Here is an 18,244-nt window from a genome sequence, read left to right as displayed (position 1 = left end):
AGGACAGGATGGGGATGCCATGGCATTTAAGGGTTAATGCAGGCGGGGTTGGATCCAAGAGTTCAGACGAGGCAGGCAGGCAGATCCCTCATGGCGGGCCGCAGGGATCCCGGGCAGGGCCGCCTCCCAGGCAGAAAACACAGAGGCCTGGGCCAGTCGCGGATACCTGGGCAGGTGCGGGGCACAACCCTTGGGAAATGAGAGGAGGAAAAGGCAGAACCCCCGCCGGGCAGCAGCAGTCCAGCTGGAGCTGCCCGACAGAAGTAACAAGTAGGAGGGGGCAGAGCCCCCACCGGGCAGCGGAGTTCCAGCCGGACCTGCCAGAGGGAGGCAATGAGTAGGAGGGGGCAGAACCTCCGCTGGGCAGCGGCAGTCCAGCTGGAGCTGCCCGACAGAAGTAACAAGTAGGAGGGGGCAGAGCCCCCACCGGGCAGCGGAGTTCCAGCCGGACCTGCCAGAGGGAGGCAATGAGTAGGAGGGGGCAGAACCTCCGCTGGGCAGCGGCAGTCCGGCCGGATCCACCCGACAGAGGTAACGGGTAGGAAGAGACAGAGCCCCCGCTGGGCAGCGGCAGTCCGGCCGGATCCACCCGACAGAGGTAACGGGTAGGAAGGGACAGAGCCCCCACTGGGCAGCGGCAGTCCGGCCGGATCCACCCGACAGAGGTAACGGGTAGGAAGGGACAGAGCCCCCGCTGGGCAGCGGCAGTCCGGCCGGATCCACCCGACAGAGGTAACGGGTAGGAAGGGACAGAGCCCCCGCTGGGCAGCGGCAGTCCGGCCGGATCCACCCGACAGAGGTAACGGGTAGGAAGCTGGGTCCAGGGGAAGCAGCAGAAATACAGTGATCCACCGGGTACTTTGGTAAAGGCAACCAAAAGCGCGGGTAAGACGAATAAGACTGAACGGCGGGGCCAGCGCACCCGAGAGGAGCAGGAAAAGCATGATAAACCCGGTAAAAAAGGTTAAACCGACTTCGGAGCAGACAAGAAGTGGACAAACCAGGTATAGAGCTGGTTAAATCAGCTTCAGAGCTAACAGGATGCAGAACAAAACAACCACCCACCCGGTCCGTCCCACGGCCCCTTACAAACACGTGCAGCCGAATTGGCCACAAGTGTGCCTCCTTGATCCAGGCTGATCTTAACAGGCTCAAAGGGGCTGGGAGGGACAGCTGTAAGACCGGGAGTCTGGAGCACTCGGACCGGATCGAGACCCGGAACGCGGATTCCGGACTGGACCGGGCCCTGACAGCCAGCGACAATGGTGGAGGTAGATACGATAGGGTCCACTTGCTTCCTATCCACTCAAACTATGCCTCTTATCATCTCATAAACCTCTATGAAGTTGCCTCCCATCCTCCTTCAGTCCAGAGAGAAAAGCTTTAACTTGCTCAACGTATACTCATAAAACATGCTTTCTAGTCCAGGGAACATCCTGGTAAATATTCTCTGTGCCCTTTCTAAAGTTTCTACATCCTCCTACTGACACTTCTACCAGACATTTCATTGATGATGTTATCGAAGTACCAGTGGTATTGATGGTTCAGAGATCCTCGGGTAGAATTGCATGAGATGTCCATTAGAATTTGAGAAGAGCTCTTTTGCACACAATGGGGTTTATTGCAATGTAGGCTCTACAGTTGCCCACCCTTGCTGCTGGCGTTCGGGTCCTCTATCTCTGGCGGTGGCCAGGGCTTCCTTCCTCATGCCAGTAGCTTTCCCTCAGTTTTCACTACTGTCAACCATGCAAGTCCCAGATGGAGAGTCAGAAATACTGTCACACATGCAGAAGGATTCTTCATTGCTGTTTCCATAACAGTTTTGCTTGACCATTCAGGGATGTTAGCCCTGTGCTGAACCCTCGAACCACTCTTAGTCTGTCCTCTACTGTTTGGCATAGGTGACCCCACTGGGAGCCAAACCACATAGCCCTGAGTCCAGTCAACATGGTTCTCTGGGACACTGAGGCCACGCAAGCCTCCAAACTACAACAAGGTTGTGATTCTCCTGGAGGACCCTTGGAAAGTCAGCATCATTACGGCACACAGAATAGTTCTGCAGATTGCAGGTTCTACAGCCCAAGATGTTGTATCATCCTCTTAGCCTACTCCAAGATCAAAGCAACCCTTCCCTCCCACACATGACATAGTATGCTTAGTTGGCATTTTTGGCTCAGTTGGCCTTACCAGGCTGTTCGGCCCAACCCATCCCTGCTAACTAAGGTGCCTATCTTGGCTGTTCCCACTTGTCACCTTTGTCCCACCTCCCTGTAAATCTTTCCTATCCATGTACCTGTGCAAGTATCTTTTAAACATTGTTATTGTAGGTGCCTCAACCACTTCCACTGGCAGCTCACTCTGTATACTGACTACCTGGTGGGTTTACTATTAAATCTCTCTCCTATTACCCTCAAACCTACTGTCTGACCTCCAGTTTTTTATTCCCCAGCCTGGAAAAGAGTGTGTGCATCGATCTCGTCTATGTCCCTCATGCTTGTATACTCCTTTGTAGTGTCACACCTGTCTCCTATGAATAAAGTCCCAGCCTGCTCAGCCCCTCTCGATCACTCATTCCATCAGATCCTGCAACATTCTTGTAAATCTCCTCTTTCCAGCGGAATAGCAAGTTTCAAATAGAGTCATAGAAAAGTCCAGCTCAGAAACAGACCCTTTGGCACATCTAGTCCATGCCAAACCATTTAAAATGCCTACTTCCACTGACCCGCACCAGAACTATAGCAGTCCGTACCCCTACCATCCACGTACCTATCCAAACTTCCCTTAGATTTGAAATCAAGCTCACATTCACCTCTTGTGCTGATAGCTTGGTCCACACTCCCATGATCCTCTGAGTGAAGAAATTTCCCCTCATGTTCCCCTCGAACTTTTCACCCTTCACCCTAACCCTAACCCTAGTTGCAGTCCTGCTAACCTCAGTGGAAAAAGCCTGCTTACATTTACCCTATCTATACCCCTCCCAATTTTGTATACCTCTGTCAAATTTCCTCTCAGTCTTCCATGTTCCAGGGAATAAAGTCCTAACCTGTTGAATCTTCTGTAACTCAGGTCCTCCAGTCCCAGCGACATCATTGTGAATTTTCTCTGAACTCTTTCAACCTTGTTTACATCTCTCTTGCATGCTATAACCATAATATTCTAAAGCATCACACGAAGCATTGGCGGTCAGGCAGCTCCTCTGGAAGGGGGTGGACTGCTGACAACTCAGGTCAAAACCCTTCATTTGGACAGATTGTAAAAGAGGAGACAGAGCCAGTATAAAAAAAGAGGTAAAGGCAAAAGAGTGGAGCAAGGTGAAAATACTGCAAATATTCTAAATTCCGAATACTTTAATATTACAAATGTGAATCCAACATCTTATGCAACTTGTGTGATTGTGACAGAATGGGAAGGAAATGATGGAGAGAATTTTATGTTCCTGTAAGCAAGAGTCAGAGGCAGATTACTGACCGTGCTGAAAATGATACCGGCCTAAACTTGTCCCATTTGCCTGTGTTGGACCCCAGTCTCTCTAAACCAGGGATTCCCAACCTCGAGTTTGTGAGCAATACCTTGCTTGATGGTATTGATCCATGGCATAAAAAAGGTTGGGAACTCCTCCCCTCAACCCTTTTTATCTGTTTACTGTCCAAATGTGATGAGTACTTAAGAGTTCTGCATTCTCCTGCTGCTTCTGAGATACTTACCAAGGCTCTGGTTTCCTAAAATGTGCACAGATAATACGAAGAGCAAGCGAGGAAGAGAAAGTCCTGTGTCTCGTGCGTGAGCGAGCGGGTCATCACTGTCAGAACGCGGTTGTTATTATTCTGATCCTGGCTTGGGAAGGCATCCCTCGTTCCCTGGGAGACAAGCTGTACGATGAACTCACGGAGACGTTGACGAAGTATGGGAACCCCACCTGCCGAAGATGTGGATTGAATGACGAGTAAGTTTGTTGGTATTGACTTGATGTGTCAAGTAGTCTCCAATTCTGCAATTCTGTCAGTTAAAGCTTTATTTACATCAAGAGCACTGGGAATCGTAGATTAACAATATATCCAGTTTATTCCTTGGGACAGATCTTGCTCCAAACTGATTGGTGGATTCCAATATTGTTGCTGGGCAACCTTGTAAATGTTTCCATTTGATTAGCCAAATTTATCACATTGTAAGCCCCTTGGCCTGGTTCTACCTCCTAAACACCTCACCATATACAGCCTCCGCACCATCCGCCACAAGCGGGATTTTTTGGTGACCGGTTTAATTCTGATTCCAGTTCCCATTCCTGTTCCAAGATGAGGCCACCCTCAGGGTGGAGGAACAATATCTTATATTCAGTCTGCATGGCCTCCAACCTGATGGTGTGAATATCTTTCCAGTGAACAAATTTCCCCCTCCCCTTTCCTCCATTCCCCACTCTGACCTATCACCTCTTCTCACTTGCCCATTGTTTCCCCTTCGATCCCCTCCTCCTTCCCTGTTTCCTATTATTGATTCTCCTCTCCCATCAAATTCCTTCTTCTCCAGCCCCTGACCTTTCCCACCTACCTGGCTTCATCTATTATCTTCCAGATAGCCCCCTTCCCCTCTCTCCACCTTTTTATTCTGGCATCTTCCCCCTTCCTTTTCAGTCCTGAAGAAGGTCTGGACCCGAAATGTTGACTGTTTAGGCATTTCCATAGATGCAGTCTGATTTGTTGACTTCCTCGAGCATTTTGTGTGTGTTGCTCTGGATTTCCAGCATCTTCTTCGTGTCTGTGTTTTATGACCTTACATTTTCCACTTGACTTTTCTTGAGTTGCACGCTTTCCAACACTTTCTCATCTCTGCGGCTGAATCTCTCAATTAAGGATCCACATTATTCGCTATCCACGTTTACCTGTATTAGAAATTTGCTGTGGTGTTTTTGGTCAGGGTGAGACCTGCAACAATAAACAACATTCAACAATTATAAGCATAGAACATAGAAAAGTACAGCACAGGAACAGGCCATTCAACCCACAATGTTGTGCCAAATCAGCTAAAAAGCAAATAAAAAACACCCAAAATCTAATTCCGCCTACCTACACCATATCCATATCCCTCCGCCTCCCATGTGCCTATCCAAACATCTCGTAAAAGCCTCTAATGTATTTGCCTCCACCACCATACCAGGCAGTGCATTCCAGGCATCCACCACTCTCTGAGTAAAAAACTTACCCCTCTCATCCCCTTTGAACTTAAGGCCTTTCACCTTCAATGCATGGCCTTTGGTATTAGATAGTTCAACCCTGGGTAACATATACTCCCTATCTACTCTATCTATGCCACTGATAATCTTCTAAACCTCTGTCAGATCTCCTCTCAGCTTCTGGCCTCCAGAGAAAACAACCCAAGTTTGTCCAGCCTCTCATGATAGCACTCGCCCTCTAAACCAGGCAGCATCCTGCTAAACCTCTTCTGCAGCCTCTCCAAAGAATAAAGAATTAGATAAAATGGAAGTTTAAGCTACAAATATGGAATGAAATGTGCATTCAATTTTCAATGTAAACAGCATTATAAACCTCCGCTCCAGTAATCTGGTCTCTGGTGATGTGTGTGTGATTTGCACTTTAAATTCCTTCTACATCCCAAAGACGAGTGAGTTGGTGGTTTAATCGGTTGCTGTAAATCGCCCCTAGTGTGGAAGTGGGTGGTACATCTGGGGAGAGTTGGTGGGAGTAAGAGGAGAATAGGTTGCTGTGGAAACATATGATGAAGTAGAATTGCTTTATGAGCCAGTACAGACTCAATAGGTCCAAATAACCTTGTATGTTGTAAGGAAATATGAAAAACCTGGGCATTTCAACCTTATGATTTGAGTTTATTCACGAAACTGCTTTAGTTGTTCTTCAACCATTTTGATTGAACTTCTAGAGCGTTATTTCTGGTTCTACTCATTCTGCTTCCAATTGGGATTTACTTGCAGCAGGAAAGTTGCCCGTGACAGACTTTGAGAGACATCTTTGCAGTCAGAAGAGAAACTCTTCAGAGGTTAGGAAGTCAGGTGTGATTGTAGGCCGAGGCTTATAGTTTGAGTCAGAATCAGATTTAATATCACCAGCGTACATCGTGAAGATTGTTGTCCTTGTGGCAGCACTACAACGCAATACATAATAATTGAAAACAGCATGAATTACAGTAAATATATATATATAAAATAGTTAAATAAGTAGTGCAAAAATAGAAATAAAAAAGTAGTGAGGTAGTGTTCATGGACTCAAAGTCCATTCAGAAATTGTGTGGTAGTTGAGAAGAAGCCTCCTTCCTGATGGTAGCAATGAGAACAAGCCATGACTTGGGTGATGGAGGGTCCTTAATCCACTGGCTGTATTGTAGTAGCCCCAATTTACCAAGCAGAAGACCACACTGATGAAACTGTTGTAACAGGCCCTAGATCAGGGATTCCCAAACTTTATTATGCCCTGGACCAATATCATTAAGCAAGGGGTCCATGGACCCAGTTTGGAACCCGCTGCCCTAGATGTAATGTTATCTACTCATTACACCTTCAATCTGTAGCCTCTGGCATTTAGGGCAGCATTGAAGGTCCTTCATCTCTGTCAGTGTTCGGGCCTTCCGTGTCAGTAGCTCGGCTTTCACTACTGTCAGTCCCGCAAGACCTGAGTGCGGACGCAGAAATACTGTCACCCACAAATGTAGAAGGGTTCTTCAGTGCTGTTTCTGTGACAGGTTTTGTTTACCAGTCAGTCAGGGTGGTTGGCCCTGAATTGAGCTCATGAACCCGGAGGACTGGCGGATCTCTGTTAGTCTGTCTTCTGCCCTTTCTCCTATTTGGCGTGGGTCACCCTGACTCCACCCAACATTGGGCTCTGGGCCAATGAAGCACGCAAGCTTCCAAATCGTATGACGAGGTCGTGGATCTCTTGGACGTCACAGCATCAGGTGTCTCTTAAATAACAGTGTTGCAACATGCCGAATATTCCTGTGGGAGTGCCTTTAAATCGGGTACGCGTGTATAAGGTCAGGGAGCAATTCCACATTGAGAATGCCGATGGACCTGGAGATCACACATGTTGAAGCTCAGTGGCCAAAATGTGGAGACTGGCGGCCTGTCCTGGAGTTGGAGGAATGTATGTATGTGTTGTTCTGCTGAACAGTGTGGGTGTGCTACAGTTGGCACCAGAATGTGTGGGGACACTTGAGGACCGTCCCCAGCACATCCCTAGGTTGGGTTTGTTTTTAATGCAAGCAACACTTTCCACTATATGTGATAAGTAAATCTGAATTCAAGGCTGTGCCAACTGGCAGATCATTGAAGATCACTGCCACGATGCAGTGCACTTGGAAGGGGTCCCAAATGGAGCAAACTTTCTTGACTCGATGCCTTTTGAATGGTCAGCCATCCCATAAGGAATTGGGCACTGGCATCTATACTCATGTGTGTCTATGTGCAAAAACAGACAAGTGGAAGTAGGGCAGGCCAATATGGGACCTGGCAGTGAGTCTGATAATCTCAGGTTTGCCAACCGACTGGCGCCCGAAGCACAGCTGGTAGAGCTGGTTGCCCTGCAATGCCAGAAAACAATCCTGACCTCCAGTGCTGTCCGTGTGGGGTTTGCACATTCTCCCCGTGACCACGTGAGTTTCAGCCCACGCCCCAAGGATGCACACGTCAGTAGGTAAATTGCCATGCTGCATGAAGTTGTGAACTGTGCTGCCTCCATCATGGGCACCAGCCTCCCAAGCTTCAAGGACATCTTCAAAAGGTGATGCCTCAAGAAGGCCGCATTCCTCATTCCTCATTCCTCATCCCATCAGCCTTCCTTATCCCATCTGGGACATGCCCTCTTCTTATTACTACTATCAGGGAGGCAGTTCAGGAGCCTAAAGACCCACACTCAACATTTTAGCAACAGCTTCTTCCCCTCCGCCATCAGACTTCTGAATTGTCTATGAACCCATGAACACTAACTTGCTATTTCTCTGTTGCCCTATCTCTTGGTCCATCTGCCCCATCTCTTGGTCCATCTTGGTCTATCTACTATTTGTTGGCTTGTTTGTAACTTGTAGTATTTGTTCTGTCTTGCACTGTAGTAGTAGGCAGCCGTCGATCCCAGGGGATCACGGGTTTGCGCCTCTGGTGGACCGTGTCCTCTCCAGGGCGCAAGCCTGGGTGGGAAGATTTGAAGAACCGGCTGTTGCCCATGCAGTGGGCTCCCCCTCTCCACGTCACTGAGGGAGTCCAAGGGAAGGGCAAGCTCCAATATAGCTTGGCACCAGTGTCATCGCAGAGGCTGCCAGAGTGAAGTTGTAAACAACATCAAACTGCCTTAGGGACCCCGGCTCCGGATTTCTTCCTCAGGGTTGACTCCCGAAGCCTTTCCCGTGGGTGGGTATGGCCGCAAAGCTGCAGAGGCTTAAAATCAGAGTTTTCCTTCTCCTATGCCGACTGCCGTCCAATGCGGGTGAGCCTCACCTGATGAAGCAACTGGTTTTGAGGTGCCAGAGACCCTTTTCCTGTCAGCAGAAACAATTCTGTTGGGCCTAGCAGCTAAGCCACATGCAAAGGCCAAGAGCGGACTTGGTTGTCAGAGGCTGTGAGAGACGCACGCTATTTGTAACACTTTATAAGTAGTGGCAGCTTATCCCCACTGTCACCCCCGGCTGTGACAACCTTAGGACCACCGTCTTGCACTGTACTCCTGTCACAAAACAACAAACTTCATGATATATCATCATCATCATCATTATGTGCCTTGTCATAGGACATTAGGCGACCATGGTCTATCCACGACAGTGATTGCTCTTGGCAAATTTTTCCACAGAAGTGGTTTACCATTACGTTCTTCTGGGCAGCGTCTTTACAAGACAGGTGATCCCAGCCATTATCAATATTCTTCGGAGATTTTCTGCCTGGCATCAGTGGTCCAGCTGTTCATACAACTGTCCACCACCTGTTCCCATGGTTTCACGTGACCCTGATTCGGTGGGGGGGGGGGGTGTGTTGCTAAGCAGGTGCTACACCTTGCCCAAGGGTGACCTGCAGGCTCGTGGAGGGAAGGAGCACCTCACACCTCCTTTGGTAGAGATGTATCTAAAGCTGACATAAGTGTTAATAAACCTGATTCTGATTTGCTCTTGTATGACTCTAAAAGCCTACATCATTGTATAATAGCAGTTAATGCAGACTAAAATGTTGGTGCCATTTGTCAGAATAATCAACCCTTTAGGCTGATCAAAGTTCAGTCGGTGTTTATGGTGTCAGTAGTAATCATTCTGTGTAAGTCCTCTGGTCAATATCGCTACAGCTTCCAGACTGTGTGATATTTACTGCTTTCATTTCAGCCGCACTTGCGCATGTCAAGGAAAGGATCCCGAGACCTGTGGTGCCTCCTTCTCATTCGGCTGTTCCTGGAGCATGTACTTCAATGGCTGCAAGTATGCCCGCAGCAAGCACCCTCGCAAGTTCAGGCTGTTGGGAGACAACCCGAAGGAGGTTGGTGTCATCTTACCACTGTTCGTACATGTATTGCTGAATCAGTCCTGAACCCAGTGAGAGGCCAGCTAAATTGTCAGAGTAATGCACACACAAAATGCCAGAGGAACTCAGCAGGTCAGGCAGCATGAAGAATCGGCGTTTTGGGCCAAGACCCTCCATTGGGATGGGCAAGGAAGGGGAAAGAAGCCAAAATAAGGTGAGGGAGGGGGCATAAGGAGTACCAGCTGGCAGTTGATAGGTGAAGCCAGGTGTGGAAGAAGGTAAGTGGGTGGGGGGATATGATAGGTGGGAGAGGTAAAGGGCCAAAGAAAAAGAAATCCAACAGGAGAAGAGAGTTGACCATGGGAGAAAGAGAAGGAGAATAGTTACCAGAGGGAGGTGATAGGCAGATGAGGAGAAGAGAAGGGATAAGATTGGAGCTAGAATGGAGAATGGAAAAGGGAAGGGGTGCTTTGAAATTAATGGAGGTTCGAGAAATCAATGTTCATGCCATCAGGCTGGAGGCTACCCAAGCGGAATATGAGATGTTGCTCGTCCAACCTGAGAGTGGCCTCGTCATGGCAGTAAAGGAGGCCTCGGACCATTTCGGAATGGGAATGAGGAGTGCAACTAAAATGGCTGGCCACCAGGAAATCCTCTCTTTTGCGGACGGAGCAGTCGAGTTTTCTGTGGCGCCAACTCTTTATCCCTCTCCATTGATGCTGGATTTCCAGGATCTGCGGAATCTCTGGTGTTGACCTATGGCTGAATTGTCAGATCAGGTTCAACGAACAAGCAACTGATTGTGAATCAGGTGGCCATGGGCTCAAATCCCACACAACTAACTGTTCTTTAGTTTGTTACTGTCACATATACCAAGATACAGTGAAAAACTTAGTTATTTGTACAGATCAGCAAATGTCTGTGCAGCAAGGTAGCACAAGGAAAACAATAACAAAATGCCATATATAGTGTTACGTTTACAGGGAAAATACAACACAAGTAGGTAAATAAGGTGCGAGCACCATGTCAAGGTCAAGAATGGAACGTAGAACATTGAGAGCCGATTTGATACAGGTAGGTAAAATCATGAGGGGTATAAACAGGCTAAATGCAAGCAGGCTTTTTCCACTGAGGTTGCATGGAACTACAACTACAGGTCATGGGTTAAGGGTGAAAGGTGAAAAGCTTAAGGAGAACTCAGAGGGTTGTGAGGGTATGGGATGAGCTGCCAGCACAAGGGTGCATATGAGCTCGATTTTTAAAGTTTACCATAAGCAAAGTCTGGATAGATACATGAGTGGTTGGGGTATGGAGGGCTGTGGTCCCAGTACAGGTCGATGGGACTAGGCAGTTTAAATGGCTCAGCATGGACAAGATGGTCCAAAGGGCCAGTTTTGGAGTTGTACTTTTCTATGACTCTCTAACTCTAATTCACCTTCATTGATTAAGACTCTTATAATAGTAGCTGTCTTTGAGCCTGGCGGTACAGTTTCAAGCTTTTGTATCTTCTACCCAGTGGAAGTTGGAACAAGAGAGAATGATTAAGTTGTGAGAACTCTTTGATTATGCTGGTTGCTTTTTCAAGACAACCTCCACTTTAAATATATCCAATGATTTGGCCTCCACATGCCATGTGGCAATGAATTCCACAGATTTGCCACCATCTACCTAAAGAAATTCCTCCTCATTTTTGTTCTAAAGGGGCATCCTTATATTCTGAGGCTGTGCCCTCTACTATAGGAAATATCTTCTCCATATGTACTCTATCTTAGCCTTTCAATATTCGATAGGTTTCATTGAGAAATGCCTTCTTCTGAAGTCCAGCCAGAACCATCAAATGTTCCTCATATGTTAATCCTTTCATTCCCAAGATAATTGTTGACCCTCTCCAATGTCATTCATAGATTAGGGACCCTAAACTGTTGACAATACTCCAAGTGCAGTCTGACCAATGCCTTATAAAACCTCAGTATTCCATCCTTGCCTTGATATAAGACCATAAACCATAAGACATAGGAGCAGAATTAGGCCATCTGGCCCATCGAGTCTGGTCCGCCATTCAATCATGGCTGATCCGTTTTTTTCTCCTCCTCAAACCCCTGTTCCCAGCCTTCTCCATGTAACCTTTGATGCCTTGTCCAATCAAGAACCTATCAATTTCAGTCTTAAATATACCCAACAACCTGGCCTTCATAACTGCACGTGGCAACAAATTCCACAAATTCACCATTCTTTGGCTTAAGAAATTTCTCCGCATCTCTGTTTTGAAAGGGTACCCTCTATCCTGAGGCTGTGCCCCCTTGTCCTAGACTCTCCCACCATGGGAAGCATCCTTTCCACATCTACCCTGTCCAGGCCTTTCAACATTCGAAAAGTTTCAATGAGATCCCCCCTCATCCTTCTGAATTCCAGTGAGTACAGACCCAGAGCCAACAAACATTCCTCATACGATGACCCTTTCATTCCTGGAATCATCCTTGTGAACCTCCTCTGAACCCTCTCCAATAGCAGCACATCCTTCCTTCGATGAGCAGCCCAGAACTGCTCACAATACTCAAGGTGAGGCCTCACTGGTGCCTTATAAAGCCTCAGCAGCACATCCTTGTTCTTGTATTCTAGACCTCTCGAAATAAACGCGAACATTGCGTTTGCCTTTCTCCCCACTGCCTCAACCTGCAAGTTAACCTTTAGGGAATTCTTCATGAGAGCTCCCAATTCCCTTTGCACCTCTGATTTCTGATTTTATCCCTGCTTAGAAAATAGTCTTTTATTGCTTATACGGAAGTGCATAACTGTATACTTTCTGGAGCTGTATTCCATGTGCCACTTCCTTTCCCAATCTCCCAATCTATCCAAGTCCTTTTGCAGATTGCCTGCTTCCTCAACACTACCTGTCCTTCCACCCATATTTGTACAATCGTAGCCACAAAGCCATCAATTCCATCATGTGCAGTTCATTTCAGTCCAGAAGAAAGAATTAAGTGAACGATCGGGAAAGTAATTTGGTGTGTGATTTTTTTTTTGTTGACGTTTATGACATTTATCATCATTCCAACAATCCCACTGCCTCAGTGATTCTTCTACAGGGGTGAGATGTATTAATTAATCTGGGAGAAAAAATGTGGGTAAGCTGCTGTACAGACAGTAGAGGTCAGATCTAATGATGTGTGGGCGTCATTAGAAGCACAAACACAGAAAAGAAACAAAATTAAACACAAGAGGTTCTGCAGATGTCGGAAATCCAGAGTAATGTAAACTGTATAAAATACTAGAGTAGTATCTATGGAGAAAAATAGTCAACATTTTTGGGCTGAGATTTTTTTTTATCAGGACTGGAAAGGAAATGTTTCTTCCCTTAGAAGAAGGTGGGGGAGAGGACAGTGAACCCAGGCTGGCACGTGATAGGTGAAGCCAGGTGAGGGGGAAAGGAGGGTGGATGAAGTGAGAAGCTGAGGAATGATAAGTGGGAACGGTGAAGGGAGAAGAAGGGATCTGAAGAAGAACTGAAGAAAATTCACAGATAAAGACACTCTTGTATTCTGAGGCTATACCCTCTGGTCTTAGACACCCCACTATAGGAACATAGGGGCTTACAGACCCAATGTTTAATGTTCGTTGAAGGATTAACATCAACCCCAACTACTAGTGAACATAATTCACCCATGGAGATACCCAAAATGAAATGGGCAGCTCACCGCGCCAGTGTCCTTTGTTCAGTCCAGACTTAGAGTGTTGTCAACACTCAGTGGTCAGTTTATTAGGTACCCATGTACACCTGCTCGTTAATGCAAATATCTAATCAGCCATTCATGCGGCAGCAACTCAATATATAAGAGCATGTAGACATCGTCAGGAGGTTCAGCTGTTGTTCAGACCAAACATCTGAATGGGGAAGGAATGTGATCTAAGTAAATCTGACGGTGGAAAGATTGTTGCTGCCAGATAGGGTGGTTTGAGTATCTCAGAAACCTCTGATTTCCTGGGACTTTCACACACAACAGTCTCTAGAGTTTACAGAGAATGGTGTGAAAACCCAAAACGAACATCCAGTGAGCGGCAGTTCCATTAATGAGAGACGTTGGATGAGAATGGCCAGACTGGTTCCAGCTGACAGAAATGGGACAGTATTTCAAATAACCACCCATTACAACAGTGGTGTGCAGAAGAACATCTCTGAATGCACAACTCGTTAAACTTGAAGTGGATGGGCTACAGCAGCAGAAGACCATGAACACACACTCAGTGACCACTTTATTAGTTACAGGGGGTAACCAGAGCACTGCTTAGCCCAGGACCGCAAGAGGTTGAGGGGAGTTGTGGATGTAGCTCAGCTGACACTCCACTTCTCACTGCCTCAGTGGAGCAGCCAATGTAATCATCGACCCCACCCACCCTGCACATTCTCCCTCCTCCCCACCCTTCCGCTGGGCAGGAGGTACAAAAGCCTGGAAGGATATACCACTGGGCTCAAGGACAGCTTCTAGCTCACTTTTATAAGATAATTGAAAATTCAAAATCAATATTATAAGTTCAAAGGTTCATTTTATTGTCAAAGTATGCACCTACAGTACAACTGCAGATAGCAGTGAAGTTCCCAAATACCATGGGATTTGACAAGAGAAAGACATCAACTCTGCTCCCCCACCACCCCCATACAGAACCGGCATGAAAAAGACTCACAAATGCATATGTACTTTGACATGTATCCTTTTATTTGGGCTTACTTTAATATGTATTAACGTACATATATGTCACCATAGACATCCCTGAGGTTCATAATCTTGAGGGCATTCACAGCAAATACAAAGGAACCCAATAGAATCAACAAAAAAACACACGAGATGGACAAATAACCAAACGAAAATTGACTCAAGAACGCTTGCTATCCTGTTTGTCATTAAACTATTGAACCTAATCCGTACAGAATTTGCATTTGCACAGTTTGTCTTCTGCGCTCTGGTTGATCTCTCATTGATCCTGTTATAGTTACTATGAGTATCAACAAATACTTGTAGATTTGTTGAGAAATATAGAATTAATAGGCATCTGTTATTCTCAAGAGACTATGGATTTGCATCTTGGGAAGTTTCCAGGGTGCAGGCCTGTGCAGGCTTGTATGGGAGACCAGCAGTTGCCCATGCCGCACGTCTCCCCTCTCCACGCCACCAATGTTGTCCAAGGGAAGGGCAAGGGCCGATACAATTTGGTACCGGTGTCGTCGCAGAGCAATATGTGGTTAACACGCTGTCTTAGCTGAGGCTCGAACAAGTGACCTTCAGATCACTAGACCAACGCCTTAACCACTTAGCCACGTGCCAACATTGTTGACTATGCCACAGGAAAATGGATCTCTTGGTTGTATATGGTCACATTTATGTACTCTGATAATAAATTTACTTTGAGCTTTGATTTCACAATCAAAGATTTCCTTATCAAAGTACATATACTGCCTTGAGATTTTACCTCACCCTGGCATTGTATCTTATTATCTGTCTATACTACGCCTTCTCTACAACTGTAATTCTTCATTTTGTATTGTTACTGTTTTTCCCTTGTGCTACTTCAGTACACCAATGCAATGAAGTGCTCTGTCTGGATAACATGCAAAACAGTTTTTCACTGTACCTTGGTACGTGAGAAAAAAAGTCCCCTGCCTTGTTAATTAATTAACTTTTCCAGAGATCAGTACATTGAAAGCAAATGAAAGCTACAAGTTATAACAGTGATAACAGTAAATGCACCAGCTTTATGCTGTTCATGTTTCAAGTTCTGAATGTATCCATGATTTTATTGGATGTAATTGAGGAATATGGTGAGAATTTAATGAAACCCGTAGTTTTTAATTTGAAATCTTACTTCTCAGCAATTCAAGTATTGGCACAATTCATCCCAGTGAGATTCCATGTAAATCTCAGCTAAACTTGAGTAGAAGTTTGTCTCATCTTAGTTCAAAGTAAATTTATTATCTAAGTACATGTATATCACCATATACAACCCTGAGATTCATTTTCTTGTAGGCATACTCAATAAATCTATAGAATAATAACCAGGACAGAATCAATGAAAGACTGCCCAACTAGGGGATTCAATCAGAAGACAACAAACTTTGCAAATACAGAAAAAAAGAAATAAGCAGTAAATATCAGGAACATGAGATGAAGAGTCTTTGAAAGTGAGTCTATTGGTCATGGGAACATTTCAAAGATAGGGCAAGTGAATTTGAGTGAAGTTATCCCTTTTGGTTTAAGCTTCACTCTGTAGCAGTGAATTAGACTCCAGTTCTTATTAAGAGACACAGAACAAAGTTACTGAAACAGGTGCAGATTTATTGGCAATGGATGTTGTAATTCAAAAGAAAATTGCTACTAATTCTGGAAATCAGATGTAAAAGCAGAAAATATAAAAATGGCTAACAGATCAGGCGGCATCCATTGGGGAAAATGAGAAGTTAATGTTTCTGGTCATCAATCTAAATGTTCATTCTTCCTACAAAAGAGTACAAAACTGGGGGATATAGCCTTGTCTATCACTGGAAAAGCCTCCCCACCATTGAACACATCTAAAGGAGTGATGTCACAGGAAAAAAGCGTCGTTAGTCGAATGCCCCCCATCCAGGCCATGAAAGGCAAAGAAGGTCCCAATGCAACAGATTCAGGAACAGTTATTACCCTCTCACCATCAGGCTCCTGAACCAGCATGGATAACTTCACTCACCTTAACTTTGAACTGGTTCCACAACCTGCTGGCTCACTATCAAGGACTCTAGAACTCATGTTCTCAGTAATTATCTATCTGTTATTGATTTTTTTTTTCTGAGCTCAAGCTGGTAAACCTGAGGGATGAGCATAACCAAGCATGCTCATTTCTCAATTACTAACAACTTTCAGACTATTCTTGTGCTGTTTAGTATTGTGGCTTTCTGAGGATTTACATAAATGTTGTTGTGTAGCTCGTATTGTTTAATGCTATTGTGTAGTGACTATGGGATGATACCAGTTGTAGATATTACTATTGTATACAATGTATACCCTATTCATGTTCCAAAGTCTTTCAATTTCCTCCTTTGATTAAGTATATTTCTTGTGCTTTTCACTTATTGATTTTTGTAGGGTATGGTTGTTTGGAATGGCTATATCTATTAAGTAAGTTGTTTGTCCTTGTTTATCCTGTAATATATCCGGATGGTTATTATGGATTGGCCTATCTCTAATAGTGGATATATAATAATAATTATTATATTATTATTTATTATTATTATTTGGTTTTTTTTGTAAAAAAAAGGAAGCTTTACTCAAGGATAGATTGCAAACGTTAGCCACAGAAGTTGCTCCACTCTACAAGCAGCTTGCACCCCAAGCCTTCAGCAATCAGGTAAGTTGTACAACACACAGGAGATTCATTCGCTCTTGTACTGTAATCAAGCATGGCTAGAACAATAATGCCTATTATTCAAAGTGTTTGTTATTTAGATTTCCCATTGCAAATCCCTGTGTTTTAATTATTATCCAACTGTGCATTGTGTAGAACATCTACATGAACTCCACAAACATGTGTGACTCATTCAAGGTGTCACTGGTTAATCTGTTCTGTACCATACAATACTTAATTTATGCGCTTTACTTTGTTTGTTTATGCGGAATTTATCTGTAGATTTTATCCTGAATTTCCTAAGTTATTGTGTGTTATATGTGCATTATGTGTTGTACTGTGCTTTACACTCTGGTTTGGAGAAATATTGTCTTATTTAACAGTACACACACACACACACACACACACACACACACACACACACACACACACACACACACACACACACACACACACACACACACACACACCCTCATCGGTGGATTTCGCATGTGCGGATTCATCCAACCGCGGATCGGGAAAACCCGGAAGTTCTCTCTCCAGCACTTGTTGCTTGAACATGTACAGACTATTTTTTCTTGTCATTATTCCCTAAACAATACAGTATAACAACTATTTACATAGCATTTACATTGTATTAGGTATTATAAGTAATCTAGAAATGACTTAAAAGTACAGGCAGTCCCCGGGTTATGAATGAGTTCCATTCCTGAGTCCGTCTTTAAGTTGGATTTGAAGTCGGAACACGTACATCCAGTGTTAGTTAGCGTCAGTTAGTCAAACGTTTTTCTTAGTATACAGTGCATATTTTACCTTTCTATGCAAATAAAACACTTAAAAAACAAACGTATTTCAATAATTAAACCATTGTGTTGCTTAGTAATAATTGTAGCTTTTATTGGGGCAGGGCCTTTCACATGCTCCATTAAAATTGTTCCGATCGTTGACCGACAGTAGCCTATCACTTTTCCAATGACGAATGGTGTTTCATCTTTTTCCAATCGCTTTATTACTTCCACCTTATTTTCAATCACAATCGTGATTATTTTCATGAACAGTAACACTGCGGATTCAGAGCAGCGCCGCCGGGTCCTAAAGTCCACCACACTGACACAGGTTAAAAAAGTCCGGGGTTCCGCTGGGTCCTAAAGACCACCGCACTGAGACAGGTTAAATAAGGGGCTTGAGCATCTGCATTTGTTGGTATCCACGGGGTGTCTTGGAACCAATCCCCCGCGGATATATATATACTTGACTTGGCTTCAGACATTTCAATATACTGGTGTTAATGGCAGGTTAATAGAATGGTGAAATGGCTTGAGCTGACCCCAGCCCTCTATGGAGTAATGGGAGTTAGTAGCACGACATGGCATGCTGCTTTGCCCAGTAAGAGAGGGAGATCGGAACATGAGATAT

The 18,244-nt window shown here is 45.1% G+C and overlaps 1 protein-coding gene across 3 annotated transcripts in view; it reads left to right on the top strand.

Moving 5' to 3' along the window:
* Positions 1 to 18,244, top strand: part of LOC132391485 (methylcytosine dioxygenase tet3-A-like) — a 231,979-nt gene that overhangs the window by 190,456 nt on the left and 23,279 nt on the right. For all 3 annotated transcript variants that reach the window (XM_059964750.1, XM_059964751.1, XM_059964756.1), the window contains 3 exons: positions 3,735 to 3,943; positions 9,325 to 9,475; positions 16,742 to 16,831. In XM_059964750.1, the coding sequence (XP_059820733.1) occupies positions 3,735 to 3,943; positions 9,325 to 9,475; positions 16,742 to 16,831 (450 nt within the window). The remainder of the gene's footprint in view (positions 1 to 3,734; positions 3,944 to 9,324; positions 9,476 to 16,741; positions 16,832 to 18,244) is intronic.

The sequence above is a fragment of the Hypanus sabinus genome, chromosome 1 (genome assembly GCF_030144855.1).
Source record: "Hypanus sabinus isolate sHypSab1 chromosome 1, sHypSab1.hap1, whole genome shotgun sequence".
In the NCBI taxonomy this organism is placed as follows: Eukaryota; Metazoa; Chordata; class Chondrichthyes; order Myliobatiformes; family Dasyatidae; genus Hypanus; species Hypanus sabinus.
This window is presented reverse-complemented; position numbering and strand designations above follow the sequence as displayed.